Source organism: Trachypithecus francoisi, unplaced genomic scaffold (assembly GCF_009764315.1).
Source record: "Trachypithecus francoisi isolate TF-2019V2 unplaced genomic scaffold, Tfra_2.0 Lachesis_group6, whole genome shotgun sequence".
NCBI classification, from domain to species: Eukaryota; Metazoa; Chordata; class Mammalia; order Primates; family Cercopithecidae; genus Trachypithecus; species Trachypithecus francoisi.
Window position 1 is genome coordinate 70881066 of NW_022681471.1, and position 22660 is coordinate 70903725.

The 22660-nt window shown below is 50.1% G+C and overlaps 1 protein-coding gene across 1 annotated transcript; it reads left to right on the forward strand.

Annotated features, from left to right (window-relative positions):
• Nucleotides 1–18331: 18331 nt before the first annotated feature.
• Nucleotides 18332–22265, forward strand: CITED1 (Cbp/p300 interacting transactivator with Glu/Asp rich carboxy-terminal domain 1). The gene is given in 5 exon segments (XM_033201088.1): nucleotides 18332–18618; nucleotides 20985–21109; nucleotides 21672–22059; nucleotides 22062–22106; nucleotides 22109–22265. Coding segments are annotated over 5 exon segments (654 nt in total). The 5' UTR covers nucleotides 18332–18605; the 3' UTR covers nucleotides 22192–22265.
• Nucleotides 22266–22660: the final 395 nt, after the last annotated feature.

Below are 22660 nucleotides of genomic sequence, written 5' to 3' on the forward strand. Positions count from 1 at the left end.
TGGAAACATCTGTGTTCATAGATTGAAAGACTTAATATTGTATGGTGTCAATACTACTCAAAACGATCTACAGGCCAGGCGCGGTGGCTCAAGCCTGTAATCCCAGCACTTTGGGAGGCCGAGACGGGCGGATCACGAGGTCAGGAGATCGAGACCATCCTGGCTAACACTGTGAAACCCCGTCTCTACTAAAAATACAAAAAAAAAAAAAATAGCCGGACGAGGTGGTGGGCGCCTGTAGTCCCAGCTACTCGGGAGGCTGAGGCAGGAGAATGGCGTGAACCCGGGAGGCGGAGCTTGCAGTGAGCTGAGATCCGGCCACTACACTCCAGCCCGGCGACAGAGTGAGACTCCGTCTCAAAAAAAAAAAAAAAACGATCTACAGATTGAATGCAATTCCTATGAAAATCCCAAAGACTCTTTTGCAGACATAGAAAAATCCATCCTGAAATTCATATAGAGTTTCAAGAGACCCCAAATAGCAAAAACATTCCAAAAAAGAACAAAGTTGGAGGACTCATGATTCCCTATTTCAAAACTCACCACAAAGCTATAGTAATCAAAACAGTGTGTTACTGGCATAAGTACAGACATATAGGTACAAAGGAACAGAATTGAAAGTACAGAAATACACCTATGGTCAATTGATTTTGGACAGAGATGCCAAGTCCATTCAATGGGGAAAAAGAAGTCTCTTCAACAAATGGTGCTGAGACAACTGGATTTCAACATGCAAAAGAATGAAGTTAGCTGGGCGTGGTGGTGTGCACCTGTAATCCCAGCTACTCAGGAGGCTGAGGCAGGACAATCACTTGAATCTGGGAGGTGGAGGTTGCAGTGAGCCAAGATCATGCCACTGCACTCCAGCCTGGACAACAGAGCTAGACTCCATCTCAGAAAAAAAAAAAAGAATGAAGTTGAAACTATCTCATACTATACACAAAAATGAGTTCAAATGGATCAAAGACCTAAATGTATTAGATAAAACTATGAAATGCTTAGAAGAAAACATGGGAGTAGATCATGACCTTGGATTTGGTAATGGATTCTTAGCTATGACACCAAAAGCACGAGCAACAAAAGGAGAAACAGATAAATTAGACTGCCAGGTGAAGTGGCTCATGCCTGTAATCCCAGCACTTTTGGTGGCTGAGGTGGGCAGATCACCAGAGGTCAGGAGTTTGAGACCAGCCTGTCCAACCTGGTGAGACCTCCGTCTCTACTAAAAATACAAAAAAATTAGCCAGGTGTGGTAGTGCACACCTGTAATTCCAGCTACTCAGGAGGCTGAGTCAGGAGAATCGCTTGAACCTGGAAGCAGAGGTTGTAGTGAGCCGAGATTGTGCCACTGCACTCCAGACTTGGCAACAGAGTGAGACTCTGTCTCAAAAAAAAGAAAAAAAAATAGATAAATTAGACTTCATCAAAGTTAAAACCTTTTTTGCTGCAGCGAACATTATGAAGAAGGTGAAAGAGGCCAGCACTTCTGGAGGCCAAGGCAGGAGGATCTCTTGAGCCCAGGATTTCAAGATCAGCCTGATGAACACAGCGAGACCCTGTCTCTACAAAAAAAAAAAAAAAAAAAAAAACAAAAATTAGCCAGGTGTGGTAGTGCACACCTGTAATTCCAGCTACTCAGGAGGCTGAGTCAGGAGAATCGCTTGAACCTGGAAGCAGAGGTTGTAGTGAGCCGAGATTGTGCCACTGCACTCCAGACTTGGCAACAGAGTGAGACTCTGTCTCAAAAAAAAGAAAAAAAAATAGATAATTAGACTTCATCAAAGTTAAAACCTTTTTGCTGCAGCGAACATTATGAAGAAGGTGAAAGAGGCCAGCACTTCTGGAGGCAAGGCAGGAGGATCTCTTGAGCCCAGGATTTCAAGATCAGCTGATGAACACAGCGAGACCCTGTCTCTACAAAAAAAAAAAAAAAAAAAAAAAAACAAAAATTAGCCAGGCTTGGTGGCCTGCGCCTGTAGTCCCAGCTACTCAGGAGGCTGAGGCAGGAGGATCGCTTGAGCCCAGGAGGTCGAGGCTGTACTGAGCCATGATCACACCACTGCACTCCAGCCTGGGCAACAGAGTAAGACACTGTCTCAAAAAAAAAAAAAAAAAAGGCAAAGAACTTGATTAGACATTTCTGCAAAGAAGATATTCAAATGGGCAACAAGCACATGAAAAGATGCTCAACATCATTTAGTCATTTGGGAACTGCAAATCAAAACCGCAATCACTTGTCAGCTTATACCTATTTGGATCACTATAATCAAGACAGAAAATACAAGTGTTGATGAGCATGTACAAAACTGGAATCCTTGTACCTTGGTGTGGGAATGTAAAATGGTGCAGCCGCAGTGGGAAACAGTTTGGTAGCTGCTCAACAAGTGAAACATGGAATTACCATATGACCCAGCAATTACTCTCCTAGCTATATATCCAAAAGAATTAAAAACAGGTATTCAAAGAAATATTTGTATATGAATGTTCATCGCAGCACTATTCACAATAGCCCAAAGGTAGCGAAATAAATGCCACAATCTTCTAATAAATGCCCATCAATGGATGAATGGATAAACCAATTGTGACATATGCGTACAAGGGGATATTATTCAGCCTTAAAAGGGAATGGAGCACTGATACTTGATACAGTACTTAGAAACATTATGCTAAGTGAAAGAAGCCAGGCATAAAAGGTCACGTATTGTATAGTTCTATTTACATGAAACCCCCGGAATAAGCAAATTCATAAAGACAGAGAGCAGATTGGTTGTTACCAGGGCCTGGGCAGAGGGGAAAATTGGGAGTGACTGCTTAAAGGGTACAGGTTTTGTTTTAGAGTAATGAAAATGTTTTGGAACCAGATAGCAGTGGTGATTACACAACATTGTGAATGTACCAAATGCCACCGAATTTTCACTTCAAAATGGTTTAATTTACTTTTTTATGTTTTAATTGATGTATAAAAGTCATACATATTTTGGAGGTATGTGTGATATTTTGATACCTGTCTACAATGTGTAACGATCAAATTAGGGGAACTGGAACATCCATCACCTCAAACATTTATCTTTTCTTTGTACTGGGTAAAACTGTTAATTTTCCATTGTGTGCGATTCACCTCAAAAAAAATTGCAGTGAAGATCCTCTTACCTATACCCTTGCACATTCGTTGCATTATTTCCTCATGATAAATTTGTAGAAGTGAAACTGCTGGATCAAAGGGCATGTAACCTAAACAAACAAAAGAGATGATGGGTTTTGATTCCCGGAAGTGTTGTCCCAATTCACAGCCCACTAAAGCTGTGTGAATGTGGCTGCCCCCACACCCTCCCTACAACTTCATCTTTTCCACCTAAAAAGTAAAATATCTCCTTGCTTGAATTTTCATTTATTTTGTTTTATTAGTGAGATGGGCATGTTTTAGATGCTTAATAGTAAGTTATTATTTAGTTACCTGACTCTTTGACAACACTCATTGACCTTTCCCATCTCTTCAGGTCCAGCACTCATGACAGACATGTAGTAGGACCTCAGTAAATGCTGGGAGGAATTAAAGGGAATAGCAGTGACTATGAGCCCATCCTAATTTTCCCAGGGGCTCAGGCTAACGCTAGACATACAGTGCAATCCTAACGTATCTTCCCCCAAAAGCTACCTAAATGTCTTTTGAAATCCCTGTTGGGGCTGGGCGTGGTGGCTCAGGCCTGTAATTCCAGCACTTTGGGAGGCCGAGGTGGGCGGATCATGAGATCAGGAGTTCGAGACCAACCTGGCCAACACAGTGAAACCCCGTCTCTACTAAAAATACAACAAATTAGCCGGGCATGGTGGCACATGCCTGTAATCCCAGCTACTCAGGAGACTGAGGCAGGAGAATTGCTTTAACCCGGGAGGCAGAGGCTACAGTGAGCCAGATCACACCATTGCACTCCAGCTCGAGCGACAGTGCGAGACTCTATCTCATAAACAAAACAACAACAACAAAAAATTCCCTGTTGGGAATCACACTGTGGGCAGCATGGAGGGCATGGGTTTGCACAAGCTGAAAGTAAAGATAAAGGCAGAATAAGAGTGGGAATGAGGGGTGAGCTGGGGAGTGGTACTAATGTGCATATGTGTATGTGAAAGGAGACAGGCTGAAGAGAAACCACAAAATCACAGCTGTAGACTGGTGGGGACAGTGGATGGGTACTGCCATTTCTTAGGCCTACTAATGCCCTGTATCCAGCACTTTTCATCTGCCCTTCCTCCCCTCCACACTGTGGCCATCCTCTCCAGGCCACTCCACTCCCAGGCTGGTGGGCACAACTCACTACTCTGCAGCTTTCTTGCCAGACTGGAACGCTTCTCCAAAGGCGCCCACCAGTTAGCCCCATAGCACGGTCTGGGGTTACCAGAGGCTTAAAAGGATAGAGGGTATAGTAGCTCGTGCCTATAATCCCAGCACTTTGGGAGACTGACGGGGAGAATTGTTTGAGCCCAGGAATTCAAGACCAGCCTGGGCAACATAGCAAGACCCATCTCTACAATAAAATTTAAAAGATATTAGCCGGGTATGGTGGTACATGCTTATAGTCCCAGCTACTCGAGAGGCTAAGGTGGGAGAATGCTTGTGTCAAGGAGGTACAGGCCGTGGTGAGCCGTGATCACACCACTGCACTCTAGCCTGGGCAATGGAGCGAGATCCTGTCTCAAAAAACAAAATCTCTGCTCTCATGGAGTGTTCACTTTAGTTGGAGAGACAGAGAATAAATACAATATGGCAAGCAGTGGTAAGTACTATGGAGAAAATCAAACAAGATAAAAGTTGAGTGGGACAGGGCTATGTTACAAAGGGTGCCCAAGGAAGGCCCATTTGAGGAGGTGACAGTGAGCAAAAACCTGAATGGCTAGCCAGGTGGCCATCAGGGAAAGAGTGTCCCAGGCAGAGGGAACAGCAAATGCAAAGAGCATGAGATAGGAACTGCCTTGTCATATCCAAGAAATGGCGAGGCCAATGTGCATGAAGCTGAGGGAACGAGGGTAGAGTAGGAGGAAATGAGTGTTGAGAAGTAGGAAGGATCAGGTGATGTGGGCCACTGTAAGAACTTTGGCTTTTACCCTGCATGGGATGGAGAGCCATTCGACACTCCTGAGCAGAGGGGACAGGACCCCTCTGGCTGCTGTGCGAGGAACAGGGGCCAGAGGCTAGAGAGCAAAGGGACTGGTCAGAGGGTGGCTACAGGGAAGAGATGAGAGTGACTCAGGCCAGGGTAGTGGCTATGGAAGTGGTGAGGAGTGGTTTGGATTTTGGCTGCATTTAAAAAAATTTTTTTAGAGACAGGGTCTCGCTCTGTCACCGAGACTGGCGTGCAGTGGTGTGATCACAGCTCACTGTAACCTTGAACTCTTGGGCTCAAGTGTTTCTTTTTCCTCAGCCTCTTGAGTAGCTAGGACTATAGGCAAGAGCCACTGTGCCTTGTTGATTCTTTTATTTTTATTTTTTACAGCCCGGGTCTTGCTACATTGCCCAGGCTGGTCTCCAACTCCTGGCCTTGAGCAGTCCTCCTGCCTCAGCCTCCCTAAGTGTTAGGATTACTGAAGTGAGCCAATGCACCTGGTCTCTGGCTGTATTTCAGAAACAGCCAACAGAATTTGCTCATCAGTTGGATCTAGGGGGAGAGAGAAAGAAAAAGATGAAAGCAAGGTTTTGGGCCTGAGAAACTGGGTGAACAGAGGTGCCATTTACTGAGTTTGGGAAAATGTGCAGGGAAACAGGGGGATCAAGAGCCCTTATGGGGCCATGTTCAGGGCAGAGACCTGGGAGCCCTCCAGGAAGCCTACAGCTAGTTCGCTTGCTCACTGGTGGGGATGGAAGATGGAGAGAGAAAGTTGAGGCAATGAGCATGCTTTACAGAGTAACCGACTGTACAGGCTCCACGCTTATCTGCCCACATCACCTTTAGTGACCACAATATAAACACTGAATTTCTTTTTTTTTTTTGAGACGGAGTTTCGCTGTGTCGCCCAGGCTGGAGTGCAGTGGCGCGATCTCGGCTCACTGCAAGCTCGCCTCCTGGGTTTACGCCATTCTCCTGCCTCAGCCTCCCGAGTAGCTGGGACTACAGGCGCCCGCCACCTCGCCGGCTAGTGGTTTTTTTTTTTTTTAGTAGAGACGGGGTTTCACCGTGTTAGCCAGGATGGTCTCGATCTCCTGACCTCGTGATCCGCCCGTCTCAGCCTCCCAAAGTGCTGGGATTACAGGCTTGAGCCACCGCGCCCGGCCAACACTGAAGTTCTTAATGTGGCATCCAAGTCCGGCTCCTGCAAACTCACGGATCCCATCCTGTGCTGTTTCCTAGTTCCCTTCAGCACCTTTGTCCATGCTGTCCCCAATACCTGGGGAATGCTGATCCTCAGCTCAGATGTCACCTCCTGTCTCGCACTTCATTTTAAGGTCTGCTTTTCTATCTCCCACACTATATTGGGAACTCCTTGAGGGTTTAGGTGGTGCCTTGGTCCCTCTGAGGCCTTGGTGACCGAAGAAGGGCCATGTAGGGGCTCAGCTCACATTTGTGGCCTGAATGAAAAACGGTGTGGGAAGAACAGCCAGCCCTGAGCCCACCCCGGTGGGTCAGGGAGGCCTGACTTCCCACATAGTCATATGTGACAATGAGGAAAACAGGGCCAAAGAGGTGAAGTCAGGCTTGGAACTGGACTCAGATTGAAAGGCTGACTCCATCCCCCAAGCAGCAGGGAAGAGGAGTCAGGGAAGAGTAATTACTTACATGTGTACAGCACTTGAGAGTTTATAGCATAGACGTTATGTCATTCAACCTGGCACAACCTCATGACGTAGGCATTCCTATTTCCCCTGACATGTAAGGAAACTGAGGCCCAAAGAGCCAAAGTCACTTGCCCAAAGACAAAGCTAGGAAGTGGCAGCCTCAGGACTTGAACCAGGGTCAGTTTGATGGTGGAGCCCTGTGCTCTCACTATCAGACTAGGCCACAGCTGGAGCTGAGAGGGAGAGTGGCCAGTCGGGTCTGGCAGCCCTTTCCCCCTCCCTACCTATTCCTGTTGGGTTTCAGCTGTTGGTAGCACGAATTGGCATTTACTAATCCCCTCGGACCATTCAAGGCCAGGACGAGGCAGCCTGAGACACAAACACAGCAGAGCATCATCCATATTCCAGACTCAAAGGTCACACTTGGGAGAGACTTGAAAAAAAAAATGCAAGTGCAAAGAAAGGCCATGGGAACTTTCCTCCCCTGGAACCCCAGGAGCTCTTCAGAGGCAAGCCTCCCCACCTTGGACCTGCTGAGGGTCTACTCTGCCTCTAGAAGAGGGCAGTTTCCTCCCCGTATTCCTGCAGCCAAAATCTCCCTTGAGAAGTCTCTTGCGGGGGCCATGCCTTCTTTCCGGTTGGGCGCTGGGCCTGGACAGCTCCTGGCTGGCTGCAGCTGGGCCCTCGCACCTGTCGGTCCAGCTCCCCTGCTTCACAAACACACGCCCCCGCCGAGCTCAGTGCTGCTTCCAGATGGCTGGTCACTTATGCCTTCACCCCACTTTGGGCCTTTTTCTTTCTCATTTGATTTCTTTCCTTACCTTGTTTTCTTCCAGGCTTCTGCGTATTCTTTCCCTCCACCTCCCCCATGCCCCCCCATTGTTATCTTTCTCTCCCTCTGATTGGTTCTCCTTCTCTCGCATTGAATACATTTCTTTCTGCTCAGGTCTGTCTTTTTTACCCTGACTCCAATCCATCCAGGTATCAATACAGCACTAACTTTCTATTCTGTAACAGTGAGTGACAAGTTGGATAAGGTCATCTCTCCAGTCCTACCAGCTCTGACATTCAGTTTTGAGGAAAGGTGAGAACCTGAGGGCAAGGAGATGGGGTACACAGTCACAGATTGGGAAAGAAAGACTGAACCCAGAAGAACGGATTAAAATGGCAGCATCCTCACTTGCTAGCTGTCTGACCTCAGCAAGGCCATCTCACCTCTCCAAGCATCCTTCCTTCATCTATAAGATGTGATCAGGAGCCGGGCACTGTGGCTCATGCCTGTAATCCCAACACTAGGCCAAGGTGGGTGGATCACTTGATGTCAGGAGTTCAAGACCAGTCAGGCCAACATGGTGAAACCCCATCTCTACTAAAAATACAAAAAATTAGCTGGGCACGGTGGTGCGCACCTGTGATAGCAGCTACTCGGGAGGCAGAGCAGGAGAATTGCTTGAACCCAGGAGGCGGAGTTGCAGTGAGCAGAGATGGCGCCACTGCACTCCAGCCTGGGTGACAGAGTGAGACTCCATCACCCCACACAAAACAGAAAAAGTCATCAGGGAAGACCTGATAGTAACAGAGACAACATTCCAAGGAGTGAGGAAGCCGTGTGAGAATTGACTTTGCTCATGGATGGGAAAGGCCCTTATGAACTATAAGGGGCAGGTCCTTACTGGCAATGGGTGTTACTTAAGGGACAGTGAGGCCCAGTGGTCACCAGCAGAGGCTCTGGGGCCAGTCAGCCTGGTTAAGATTCTTGGCCCAAAACATACAAGGTGTATAACCTTGTCAAGCTGCCTAATATCTCTGTGCCTCAATTTCCCTATCAGTAAAATACAGATGAGGTAATAATAGTACTGACCTAACACCTGAGGTTGTTGGGGGATTTAATGAGAGAATAAGCACAGAGCACTAAGAACAGAGAGGATCTGTCACCTAATAAATGTTCAGTGACCATTCCCACTGATGTTATTATTTAGAGCTAGTAGAAAGAATACTCCCTTGAGGTGGCCACTGCAGGAACCTAAGCAAGCCATGTGGTGACCCAGACTCATCTCTTTGCAAGGCCTCAAAGTCTGTTTGTGCAAGTTGTGCCCTGAAATTCAGCTTGTGTTCCTCTTGCAAAGCCATGGGCCCAGGGGTGAGAGTTGTGCAAAGCCCAGAGGAAGCAGCACCTGGTTCTAATGCTCCTCCCAGAGGAGGCGCCTTTTGTAATAGTACAAGCAGACTGTATGTGCTAGCTGAGGCACTCTCCCTGCTCTAGGCAGGAAAGTGTTACCTTGTATAACCAGGCCTGTGGTCCTCTCGGCTTGCCTGGCAGCAGAGTCTGCACCTTGATCCCCTGAGATACCCCAGATCCTCAATCCATCTCCAACACTGATCTTGTCCTCAGCGGGACAAGTCTCTGTGGCTGTGGGGGTCCATGGAAATATTTCCAGTCCCACAGTTTGTGCATGCGAAATGACTCCTAACCACGTTCACTCAGCCATGTTTGTCTGGGCCAGCCCCCCAGCCCCAAAGTTAAGGGCCAAGAGAAGCAATAGGGACCAGTGGTCCAAGCTGGGAGACTTCTCCATGCCAGTGGAGACTCTGACTAAGGGCAAAGTGGGATCCATGGATGAATGGAAGTGTGAGGCCTCAGCTGAGATGAGATTGGGAGGCTAGGAGAGCTGGGCCCCAGGAAAGGGGAGTCCAGGGAGATGCTGGTAGCGTGGAGATGAGACTCAGGGCAAAGGGCTGTAAAATCTCTCAGGTCTTAGGCCAAGGGAGCAGTTTCAGCCTCCTGTTGCAGGGAGCAGGGCCAGACTGAAGTGGCCTCACCTTTTTAAGGATAAAGTCAGCTGGGAGACACTGTGCTGGCCTGACAATGGCGTGTCGCCAAAAAAGGAGAGCAAACAAGACCCCAAAGGCCTGTGTTCTAGAAGCTAAAGTGAAACCAGGGAAGGCCTGGCATGCTTGAGGCCTAGCCAAATGTATTTAGCAACGTGAGATGAGGCCCCTGTCACTCCCTGGCATGGGGAAATTTATGGACTGAGATCCTCTCACACTGCCCTTTAGAGATTTGAAGCACGTGTCCATGATTGTGCTGAGCTGGAGGGACTGGAGAGGGGAGAGGCATGGCTACAATGAAAAGCCACTGTCCCCCAGGCCCCTCGAGGAGAAAGCCCCTCTCTGTGCCATGGAGAGAGGCAGGGGAAAGTTCCCCACAGTTTGGCTGAAAGTCATCCTGCCGATTGCTCTTTTTGACACAACCTCACTTTCTTTCCAGTCCTATATTCCTGGCTGTGTGTGAGCTATTTCCACTTGGATGTTCTGCCAACAGCTTAAACTAAACATGCTTAAAGCAGAGTTTCTCTTCCCCCACAAAGCCTCACACCTTCCCAAGGCCTCCAGCCTCACTGCTGACACCCGAACAGCCCAGGGCCAGGCCTGCCTGCTGCTTCTCTTTCTCCTCCCCACCAGCACCTCTCTCCCTCCCTGCCTTTGAACCCCGGACTTCTCCCTGGGTAAAGTTTTCAGAGTTATCTCTGCTGCTGTCCTCTCCCACCTGCACCTCATCCCTGGAGATTGCTGCCCCAGCCCCTAACTGGGCTTCTCCCTCAAGAGCTCTCCCTAGATCTGGGCCACGCATCCATTCTGGCCATATGTGTTGACTACTTACTGCAATGGATGTGGTGAACCATCCATTCTAGAAGAAAGAAAAGCATAGACACTGATAACAGGGTTGTACCGATAACAGGGTAGCCTAGTGGGGAATGTTTGGCCTCAGGAGTGAGTCAGACCTGGCTGTGAATCCCAGCTCTGCCACTTAACCCTTTGTGTCATCTTAGGCTTGTTTCCCCTCACTGTGCCTCGATGCCCTTCTCCCTAAAATGGGGATGATAGCCTTGACTGGCTAGGGTTCTTATGAAGTTGAATGCCAGAAGGGGGCACAGAGAAGGGGCATACACTGGAATGACATCCCTGAGGGCTGGAGTGGGCAGAGCTGTGAAGATGGCCCCTAAGGATTCAAGAGACCGGGTGGCCTGAGCTGTTTGTGTATTTGCGGTTTTCCCATTATGCATAAATAACAGGAAATCAAGGAGGGAATCAATTCAACTAGACCCAAGTCTTGGCCCTTTCCAAACTTCCCCCACCCCATGTGTAAACAGGAAACCAGGGCTAGAATCTACGAAGCTGATTGGGGTGCCCAAGGATGCCCTGTGATCACTCTGCTCTCTTCTCAATTTTCTGTTTCTCCAGGCCCATTCACCTAGTAACTGATCTTGTTCCCCTTCTTCTTCAATTCATCTTGTCTTCTCTTGTTTTCTTCTTCTTCCTTTTTTTTTTTTTTTAAACACAGAAGCAAAAGTGAGTGCCTGTCCAAGCCTGCTGGCCTGGGTCAGAGGAATTCGGCCGCTCCCTCCAGCGGAGCGCACCAGCCCAGGCGCTCACTGGGGCTGGCAGGGGCGCGCAGAGCCGCCCAGGCGCTCACTCAGGCTGGCAGGGGCAGGCGCAGAGCCGGGAAGGCTCCAGCACCTTGCTCCGAGGGGCTGGAAAGCACTACAGACGTTCTCATCACTCCCTGGCAGAGGCTGACCCATCTGCTATTCTCACTAGCATCTTCCAGATGGGGAAATGGAGGCACAGCATACTCACAGTGGCTGCAGACTCACAGGATCCTAAGGGGCTTCTGGGCAGAGTCTTCACATGGAGCAAGAGGAAAAGGGACACCAGGACTTCCCCTAAAACTGTGGTGCTGGCTGAAGTGTCTAAAGGGGACACTGGAAATAACGGGGGTGGAAGGGGAGGGAGGGCAGTTAGGACCCACCATCTCCCAGGAACCCACACGTGACAGGGGCCCCAAAGAGTTGCAGCTTCACTCAATAGCCCATCAGGAAACACTAGCCACTCTTACTGAGAAGAATCTGCAGCACACAATACTCTGGAGTAAGAGGAAACTGAGATGAAGTTTGCACGGCCAGACAGCTGAGGGTTAACTAGGATGCAGTTGGTTGATTATTATGTTCCCCCTAGTGCTTTTCTGTTATCTGCAAAATCTGTGCAGTGAACAATTACATTTATAATCAAAGTGTTAATTTTTTAAATTATTTTAAAGAGCAGCAGCAACTGGGATACGTACAAGAGCCCTGGGCTCTTGGAATTGGAACTGGAGTATGGAGACCCAGTCTCACCTCCCAGTTGTGTGACAGGTCCAGTGACTTAGCCTCTTTGAATCTCAATTTTCTATAAAATAGAGATAACTGACCCCACAGGAGTAGCATAAGATTAAAAGAGAAAATGTATGTGAAAAATAGTTGTAAAAAATTTATTATGGAAATTAAAAAACATGTACGTGAGTAAAGAACACATAATAGGCTAGCGCGGTGGCTCACACTTGTAATCCCAGCACTTTGGGCGGCCGACGCAGACAAATCACTTAAGCTCAGGAGTTCAAGATCTGGGCAACATCATGAAACCCCATCTCTACAAAATAAATACCAAAAATGCAAAAACACAAAAAATTAGCTGGGCATAGTGGCACACGCATGTAGTCCCAGCTACTCTGGAGGCAAAGGTGGGAGAATCGTTTGAGCCCAGGAGGCAGAGGTGGCAGTGAGCCAAGATCACACCACTATACTCCAGCCTGGGTGCCAGAGTGACCCTGTCTCAAAACAAACAAACAAACAAAACCTATTATAATGAAGCCATCTTCAACAATTATCATCTATTTTTCTATATCCCCCCATCCACTTCCCCCTACCTTCAACTGGAATGTTTTAAAGCAAATTCCAGACATGCCATTTTTCCATAAAAACTTCAGTCTGAAGTACTTTGTACTTTTTTCACAATTAAAAATTAATACAAGATGACTGTAGAAAATTTGGAATAAGAAATCATGTATGAAGGAGAAAACAAAAATCACTCATAACCTCACCACCCAGAGACTACCACATTTTGGAGTAGTTTATTATTTTTTTATATACATATTTGTTTTTAACAAAAGTGGGATCATATTGTATATATTATTTTTAGGTACATTTTATTTTAATTGTAAAAATAATAAAAGCAGATTACAGAAAGAGAAAAGAAATACCATAATTCCTTACCACCTAACATAAAAACTGTTATATTTTAGTATACTTCCTTCTTATTTTTTTCAACTTACATTCATACTCTAACCCAAGTGGGACCCTCTGATATGTACTTTTCAAATATGAATCTGCTTAATTGTAAGAAAGTCATATAATCATATTGCAGAAAAATAAAGAAAAGCAAAATAAAAATATTGTCCATAATCTCACTGCTCAATTATAATCACTGTTAACACCAAAAATTGTTAACAGTGATTATAATTGAGTAGTGTGGTGTTAACAGTGATTATAATTGAGCAGTGGTATTATGGATATTTTTTTCTATACACATATATTTTAACAAAAGTGGGAACATAGTGTTTATGGAGTTTATTAACTATAAACATATTTATTTATAAGAATAATGTTGCATAATATGGGGAAAAGAGAAAAAAAGTCACTCATAATCCTACCATTTTACTGGCACTGTTATCATTTTGGTATTTTCCAGACTGTTGCTTTCTGTACATATTCATACATGATTGGAAACATAGTGAGTATTTAATTTTGTTCCCTTGTGCCCTTGCAGCTTGGCATCATATTTATGCAACTTTGTACTCAGCATTTTTTATTTCATATTTTGTTATGAATATTTTCCTATGAATAAGAGTTTCAAAATCAGGGTTTTGTGTGTGTGTGTGTGTGTGTGTGTCAAGGTACTAAGGGACACTCCCTTACCATAGACATTTAGGATCCTTTTCATTTTTCACTATTATCGACAATTCTGCTGTAAATATTCTTGATAAAAACGTGGTTTTTAAAGTTTTTTCTACACACATATTGAGCATATGTTTCTGGAGACCACTCTGTAAGTTATAGGCTGACCTGTAGAAAGTGGTCACCATTTTTGGTCCCAACTTTATTCCTATCATATGGCTCAGGCAGTCCTTGGTTCTGGAGGGTGGGATTTTAAGAAGAAATCTGCATTTTTCTCTCTCCTTCTCCTCCCTGAGTTATAGACCTCCTTCATCCCCTCTCAGTCTGGTTTTACAATTAATCAGTCAGCAAGTATTACTGAACCTGAAGTGTGCGAGCTGAGGTAGGGACGGGAGGTGAAAGGAAAATAATCAGAAGGCCCAGTAGGATAACAGCATTTACTGGCCATTTACTACACTGCGGGCACCAACCAGGCTAAGCAACCCCCACAGAGTAGGTACCATTGTTATCTCCATTTAACAGATGGGAAAACTGAAGCCCAAAGCATCAAGCCATTGGCCTAAGACTTCGCCGCTAACAAATGGCAAAGTAGGAATTTAAACCCAGGCCGACTGACCCCTGAACCTGCACTCTAGACAGCCAGGCTCCTTACGCTCCTAGGCAGCAGGGATTAGGGCTGAGGGTAGAAACTTTGCAGCCAGCCTGACCCAGATTCAAACACTCAGCCACGTGGCTATGTGAACTTGGGCAATTCCCCGAGGCTCTGTTTCACCTTTGGTAAACCTACCTCAAAGGGCTGTCCTGGGAATTAAATGAGATGATGGATGGGGAACATGCCAGGCCCAGTGCTGGCGCACAGAGGTTCTCGGTAGGTGACCATCCCGGTCCTCTCCTCGCTTCGCAAGCTCGCGGTCTAGTTGCCAAGTTGGAGATAAGAGTTCAGCGGAGAGCTCTGAGCTCTGCTGGAGCCAACGGGGAAGTCAGGGATCAGAGCATTTTTGCCGAGAAATGCAAATGTCTCCTTTGCTCCCTCTCAGCCTCTGCAACTAACCTTCTCTCCCATCTCCCCAAAAAGGAAAGGGGTGGCTTTTGTGCTCCAAAGCTGAGTGCTTGAAGCCCCTCTCTTTCCTGCTCCCCAGGAGGTGAGCAGTGGAGATGACAGGAAGTCACCAGGCGGGAGACCCTTTCTGGCATGTGGGCACAGAGAAATGTGGTGGAGGGCGCTCCTTTTTCTGCCCTTCAATGGTCCGGATGGGGGAGGGGGCTGGCTGTTGAGCAACTGCTCCGGAGACACTCCAGAAGCCGAGATGAACATATGCCTCTTTCTAACAATTGGCCTGGGAGCCATCCAATAGATGGAGGGCGGATCCACACCTCCCGGATCCGGAGCCTGCAGCGGAGAAGCTGCCGCTGTTGCCAGACCCGCTCCCGAGCCAAGCCGGGGCTGACGGGGAGAGTGGGTCAGGGGTTCAAATTAGTAACACGCAATTCGAAAGCTAGAGTCGCTCATCCTCCACCACTTAGTTTTCGCAATAAACATTTTTTTTTTCATCCCAGGCAAACACCAAGAGGACTGGTGTATTTCACACGCGGTTTGCAGTAAGGCTTTAGGGTGCCGACAGATCCCGCCTTTTATCAGAGGGAGACTTAGGCAGGGCCCACAATCTTGCAAGCAAAGTGAGAAAGTGCAGCGAAGATGTGTGGGGTGTGGCTGCTACCGGAGTTTGTGTTGGGACAGGGTAGGTGAAAAGACGGAGCTGTGCAAGGCAGCTTTGAGGGCTAGGGAATGGGTTTACCTGGCGACCAAGGCACTCGCCCAAGCTTCCTCCAGATGCAGAGGAAGGGCCTTGATCCGTCTCTCCATTTGCTTCCCATCTTTGTGTCAGTAAGCCGGTCAGTCCGTCAACAAACAGAACTTTGTTAGAAGAGCAAATGCAGGGCACTGGGGCTACTAAAAAAAGAAAAAGAGACCTTCAGGTCTTCAAATCCAATTAAGAAGACAGAACACATACATAGTGAAAATGACTTCGTGACATTCCCTCCCCGCCTTTTAAAACATCAGGACCTTTTCTTGACGAGTATGTTTTATAAACAGTGTAAACTGAGTAGTTGTTGCTGGAAGGCAGCAAAAAAAGAGCGGCAGGGAAGGGGGGGGCGGTGATAGAGGGGTAATCCTGATGGCCTTCCTGTAAGAGGTAAGATGGGAATTTCTTGGCCACAAAGAACCCGAATTGAGATGAGGGAGAAGACCCAGACCTCTTTCCAGTAAGAATTTGTAAGACAACATCTCTACCCAAAAAAGACGAGCTCCGAATGCAAAACGTTATTCTTGCTAGACGGGAATGATTATATAATCATAAAAAACAACCTGACATCGTGGGAAGACAGGAGGAATCTCCGCGAACCCTGGGGCAAGCTCTTCGTACCCCGTTGCCTACTGTTGGCTTTTCGGCGAGCCTCGTGAGCTGCACCTGGCCCCACAGTCCGGGAGAGTAGCATTTCTCCGGGTCGCATCCTGCCAGCCTCCTGCCCTGGATGACCACAGAACAGAAACCCTCCAACCCAACCCCAGCTCAGGACTTCGAGGAAAGCCACCGCTGCCATATAGGCCCTCCATGCGACTCTGCCCAAACTCTGGCGACTTTAAGAGGAAAAGGAACCCCCAGCCTCAGCTCTTCAACGAATGAGATAGTACAGCCCCCAAAAAGGCAGACAGGCTCCAAGAAAGCCCTGCAGAAAACTAGTGACCATTCCCCCGTCCCGTGTGCGCCCCTCTCTTCCAGGTCACTCCTTGAGCCCACAGCTCTCTCCCAAAACCCCTGAAGCCTGTTTTGGCCCCCGACTAGATTTAGGTCAGAAAACAGACACTAACGGCTCTCCTTTGCCTCAGTGAAATTACTAAGTGGAATTTATTGGGCAAGTCCACGCAGGGCGGTGGGGAGAGCCGGTGTCCCGGGCCGTGGCCCCCGACAGCTTTAGAAGCCGGGCACCGGTCAGGGCTCCGGGCGAGGGGTGCCCATAACCCGGACTCGCCAGCCCCACCCCGGGAGCCGTGGCCGGTCCACAGGGCTGCCGGACCCGCGTGGCCGCGTGGACTCCGTTCCCCAGCCGGCCCTTCGCTTTCACACGATCCGCGGTGACTGCACCAGCTCGGGCGCCTTTAAAGGGCCACACACGCCAGCCGCTGCTATAAAAATGTTCCCGGCCGCACAGCTGCAGAAGGGGCACCGCTGAGCTGTCGAGAGGAAGCTCGCTCTGCCCCGCAGCCCACTTGTAGCCCGCCGGCTAGGGGCCGTTCCCGGTGAGGAGGAAGAGAGCAGCGGACGGCACAGCACTCGCGCGGGCCCTCCGTGAGTATCCAGTTCAGATTTTGCCACCAACTCGCCCATGAGCCAGGACATGTGCTAATAATGCCTAAGCCGGTTATAAAGACGTGAAATTGGGGGGAGAAAAAAAAGGGGGGGGAAAAAGGGTCTGTCCTTCCTGGGATTCCTAGCCGAGGCCAGTCTGCTGCCGTGTGCGTGTGCGTCAGGGCTCTCCGGGCGGCAATGGGGGCTTGAGAGCCGGGTCCCCAGCGCCGGGAAAGGAGCGCGGTGGCCGCCACCGCCACCGCCCGGAGTCCGGCGCCGGAGCTGCGGGCGGCGGGCGGGCGGGCGGGGACACCGGCTCGGGCCAGGGCTGCTTGGCGCGGCACTGTGCGGTGCAGCGGCGGCGCGGTGCGGTGCGGGCTTTTCCCAGGCGCCCCGGGGTCGGGTGGCCATCGGTGCGGCCGCGGGCGCTGAGCGCGACCGGTTCGCGGCAGCGGTGGCGGCGGCGTGCGTGCCAGGGGCTGGGGGCTCCGCCGCCTCTCCTGCGGCTCACCGAGCTCCACGCTTCCCTCTCTCTAGGGCAGGCGGCTTCTCAGAGGTAAGCCGGGCCGCCGGGCTGGGCGCCTGGCTGGGCTGCGGGGCCGAGGACTCCCGTGGAGCGGGCGTGGGGAGTGGGCGACCGCTGGGCGGGCCGGAGGGTTCTGGGGAGTCTTGTTTTCTGTTGGAAAGCTGCTCTGCTGGGGGCGAGGGGCCGCCCGCCTGCCCGCCAGCGCTCTGGTTCGCTCGCCAGCGCGCCCCCCTGCCGGCCAGCAGGGCCGGGCGCCCGCTTCTCCCGGGGAGACGGCAGCACCTTTTCTCCCAGCGCCCGCGCTTTCTCCAGCTTGGCTTCCACCGACTTTGCTAATCGCCCGGACCGCATCTGGACGCTCTGGCTCCGGAGCTGCACAAAGCTCAGATTTCCTTCGGGGAATGAGGCAAGAGGGGCTTTTCGGGCCGAGTTCAGTGGAATTGCGGGATGGAAGTTAGTGAATTTGGGCAACTTGCCTCTACTGCCCAGTCGACCTCAGCCCTCCCCTCCCCCGACACACGCCCACACACACACACCCACGCGCACACCCCTCTCCCTATAAACGCGGGCTGGCGAGCAGCGCGCCGAGTCCCTGCTTCGCAGAGCACCGGACTTGGAGTCAGAGAGACCTGGCTGTGAATCCCGGCTCCGCCACTTTCTAGCGCTGTGACCTTGGGCAAGTTACCGCACCTCTCCGAGCCTTTCTCACTCTTCTCCTAGCGGGGTTTTAGCACTGACCGCAGGCGGCTTGGCTAGGGGGTAGGCTCAGCCTGCGGCCGCGTCGGATGCTCAGCGGGCGCTCAGTAAGTGTTGATGAGGCGCGGGAGTGGCCGCCGCCGGCGTCGGAGTGCAGACTCGCCGCGGAGGCCGACACCCCGCGCCCCTTCCCGCCTGTCCATGCTGTCTCTACGATCAGTTCCTGATACAGCACTTGCGGGAACGGACGCTCAGGGCCCCGGTGGCCCGGTGGCCCGGGTGCTCGCGCCCGCCGTGCAAGGGATGCTCCCGGCCGCCCCCGATTCCGCGGCTCCATCTGGGATGCGGCGAGGAGGGCAGCCGAGCTGTCCGCAAACAACGGGCCTTTAGTTTTCAGGTGGCGAAACTGACTGGTCTGGTTAGAGCGCGTCCAAGCCAAGCCGCAGTGCTGTTTGGATTTTAAATTTCTCCTTCTGAGTGAGAAAATAGCAATCGAGATGGAACCATCCGGTTGGTGCCATTTTAACTTTTGGTCCCCCAACAGGTTAAAGATGAGGACCCCACCTGCCTCTCTCTTCTCTCCTTCCTCTCCCCTTCCCACCCCTGGCTAGGCGGGAGGGGGCTGCTCGCCCAAGGGAAGGCCTGAAGCGAAGAGCGGGCGGCGGGACTGGGAACTGGTGGCCGGGGGGCCGCGAGGCATCAGCCGGCGAGGAGGCACTTGTTGCTCTAGGTTTCCCAGCCGCTTCTCGCAGCCGTTTCGCTGTGGTCAGCTTGCGGCTTGGAGAGCGGACTGGGACGTTTCTGCATTGCCAAGTTTTGCCCACGAACAGGCTAGAGGGTGGTGGAGGAGGGCAGAAAACCGGGGAAGCAGAGCCAGGGATGCCGATGAAAATGCGATTGCTTCTTCAGACGCATTCAACAACACTTACTGAGCGCCTGTGGAGCACAGACCCAGGCTGGGGTCAGGGCGGGTGGTGGGTCAGTGATGGAAGGCAGAAGATCTGAATGGGCACAGGGTCTCTTCTGGGGGAGCTCCCAGACTGAAGAGGAGGCGCGGTAAAATGGTCTTCCCCCACGAACTGATATCAGAATAGAGGGGGTTTTTTTGCGTTCTCTCTTGAATTTTCTAATGTTCTCTTTTGGTTTTGCTGTTGTTGCTGCTGCTCCTGGTGTTTTTTTTTCTTCGCTTTGTACATTCGGGTACCAGGCGCAAAAAGGAGGGTGAAGGCTGGATAGGAACGGGAAAAGATGGACAGGGCCCCCAGACGTTTTTCTTAGGACAGGAAAATTGTCTGATACTGATCGTGCTAGGGCTCTTGAAGACGACATGTGTTACACTCCTTGTCGGTGATCACTTGCTTTTGAAATATTTTTCTACGGTTGCCTCAGAGAAGGAGCAGGGCTTCAATCAAGTGATGATGCGGGACCCAACAGCTGATATTTTTTCCTCATGTTTTTTAAAAAAATGTTTACCTTTTTCTCTATTTTTTCCCTCTCCCCCCACCCGCATCCACCCAAGTAAGCAATGCAAAGATGATACAGAGAGGTAGTAAGTGGCCACTTTCTAGAAGTGTCTAAGCAGATTCTTAATGACCGCTGTGGAGTGGAGAGTGTCATGGAGAATTCTAGCCTCCTTGGAAAGATTAGAGACTCTTTTTAAGGTCCTCAAGATTCTCTGGACCAAGAGGTATTTATAAATATGAAATTCTACATCTCTAATTGATCGTGAAGGCTCGAATATATGGGGCTTTTTTTTTTTTTTTTTTAAAGAGATAGGTCCCGTTATATTGCCCAGCCTGGTATCAAACTCTGGGACTCAGGTGATCCTCCCATCTCAGCTTCCTGAGTAACTGAGATACAGGAGGGTGCTACTGTGCCTGGCTATGGGACATTTTTTCTTCTTTGTAAACAGGCCTCTAGGAAAATAAGTTGAGATTTTCAGAGGTTTGTTTATTTTCTGGTTTGGAGGTATTCTTTTGCCTTCATTCCCTTATCCTTTGGCACTTGAGCCAGGAAATCACTTCTTTGGAAGCCTTTTGAGTCCAACTAGGTATGGGGACTTAGCCAGTGGTCAGGTGAGGCATATGGGCATAGGGGTGCTAGATTCTGCTCCCAGAACCGCTGCTGCCTGACTAAAAAGCCATTGAATCTCCATGCCTCACTTGTACTATAGATGGGAAGGCTGGACTCAGGTTTCTGGGGTAGGCATCCTAGGAAAGCCCAACGCTGGGGCTTCTTGGAGGGGGCTTGAGACATGGAGGAAAGTGAGACATTCCTAGCTTCTCTGGCTCCAGCTGCCTCAGAGCCACCAGACCACCTAATCAGCCTGGCTTCTCACAGGCGTGCCCAAGGCCATGCTTTGGAGCACCATGACATTTGCACTGGGGACTTGTTCCTTTCCTGTGCTGCAACCTCTAGCTTTCTAGGTCTTCCTTGCCCTGACTTCTTCCCACATTCTCGCAGTCCCAGTGGAGGCCCCTACTCTCCAGTCTGGATGCTAGTAGCCCATTGAGACAATATGTTGTCTACTCAGGGACATTCGTGTCCTCCAAACCAGGAACAGTGCCACCCTCACCCCCACACATACAACTTGGGACTGTGAAATCACTTGCATGAGGAAGCAGTGTGTCCCATCTTGGTGATACGGGTAGGTGGCTGCCTGGGCAGTACCTGGCCAATTCAAGCACCTTTCCTGCCTCAGGCAAAAGTTCCAGCTTGATCTCCTCCCTGTGCTCGGGTCATCTCTGGTCCTGGCTCTAACCCAGTCACCATCCTTGCCTCGTAGCTGCGTGGCATTGCCCTGCTTCGGGCTTTGCTAGTGCTTTGTTGGTCACTGAAGCCTTTTGCCCTTACCACCACTTCTTCCTCACTTGCAGCACAACAGCTCCAGCTGGCAGCGTCACTTCCCACCAGTTTATCCAACTTCTGCCAAGGCTCTGAAATGCCAACAACGTCGAGGCCTGCACTTGATGTCAAGGGTGGCACCTCACCTGCGAAGGAGGTAATTTTTGCCATTTTGCAGATAAGGCAGGGAAAGACAAATTTTCCGGGGTCATGGGCCAGGCCCTCCTAGGTGCATTACCCAGTGTCCTTGAGCAGAGAGGAGACAACAGGGTTATCTCTGGAGAGAATGAGAACAGCTTCTGCCTAAATGTGGTCAGATTGAACCCACTGGGGTGTTGAAAGATGGCAGAGAAGGGAGCAGAGAAATGGAGTTGGAGCAAAACCACTCTGTTGAAGAGACTAAAATGAGTCTGAGAAGAGGGACAGGAGGTGCCCTTTTTAGGATGGTGAGGTGGAGGCTATGGGGAAGGAGCTGAAAGCAGTGAACCACTTAGGACAGCAGGTGCTCCCGCACTAGAACTGGGGTCTGGCCTCAGTGCTCAGAGCCATGGCAGCAAAAGGATGCTTGAGGTGGGAGCCTAATTTTCAAGGGGGTATTCTTGCTACCTCTCCACCTCTAGCCCTAAATGAAGTGCAGGTAGGAACCCTCTAAATCTGCTGAATGGTGAAGGATAAGCCAGGAGCAGGGTTACTATGGTGTGCTTTTCTCTGTCTTCTAGGATGCCAACCAAGAGATGAGCTCCGTGGCCTACTCCAACCTTGCGGTGAAGGATCGCAAAGCAGTGGCCATTCTGCACTACCCTGGGGTAGCCTCAAATGGAACCAAGGCCAGTGGGGCTCCCACTAGTTCCTCAGGATCTCCAATAGGCTCTCCTACCGCCACCCCTCCCACTAAACCCCCATCCTTCAACCTGCACCCCACCCCTCACTTGCTGGCTAGTATGCAGCTGCAGAAACTTAACAGCCAGTATCAGGGTATGGCTGCCGCCACTCCGGGCCAACCCGGGGAGGCAGGGCCCCTGCAAAACTGGGACTTTGGGGCCCAGGCGGGAGGGGCGGAATCACTCTCTCCTTCTGCTGGTGCCCAGAGCCCTGCTATAATCGATTCAGACCAGTGGATGAGGAGGTGCTGATGTCGCTGGTGGTGGAACTGGGGTGGACCGAGCCAATGAGCTTCCAGAGCTGTGGCTGGGGCAGAATGAGTTTGACTTCACTGCGGACTTTCCATCTAGCTGCTGATGCAAGTGTCCCTAAAGATGGAGGAATAAAGCCACCAATTCAGTTGTAATAAAAATAAAGTTACTTACAAAGAGATGGACCAACTAGAGGTGTTCTTCATTGAGATCTAATGATGTGTAGTATGGTCTGATGTCCCTTTAGCAATTCTGAGGCCCATGGCGGGGTTGTGGGTGGCTAGCTGGGAAGGAGCTGGATGGGATGGGAGGAGAAGGGAGGGTGAAGGAGGATGTTCACTGAATGCCTGCTGCCAGTACCACTGTGGCTATCTCCTCAGGAGTACCTGGTCTCATTGCCCTAAGACTCCAGGAACACATGGCATACAGGGGCTGGTGGGGGCTTTCTTGGAAGAGAGACTGATCAGACCTTTGTGCAGCCTCCTTGTGACATGCACATCCAAGTCTAAAGGCACATCCCTGGCCACGTGGCACACACTTCACCAACTCTAAAAGCCACCCCCACCCACTCTCTA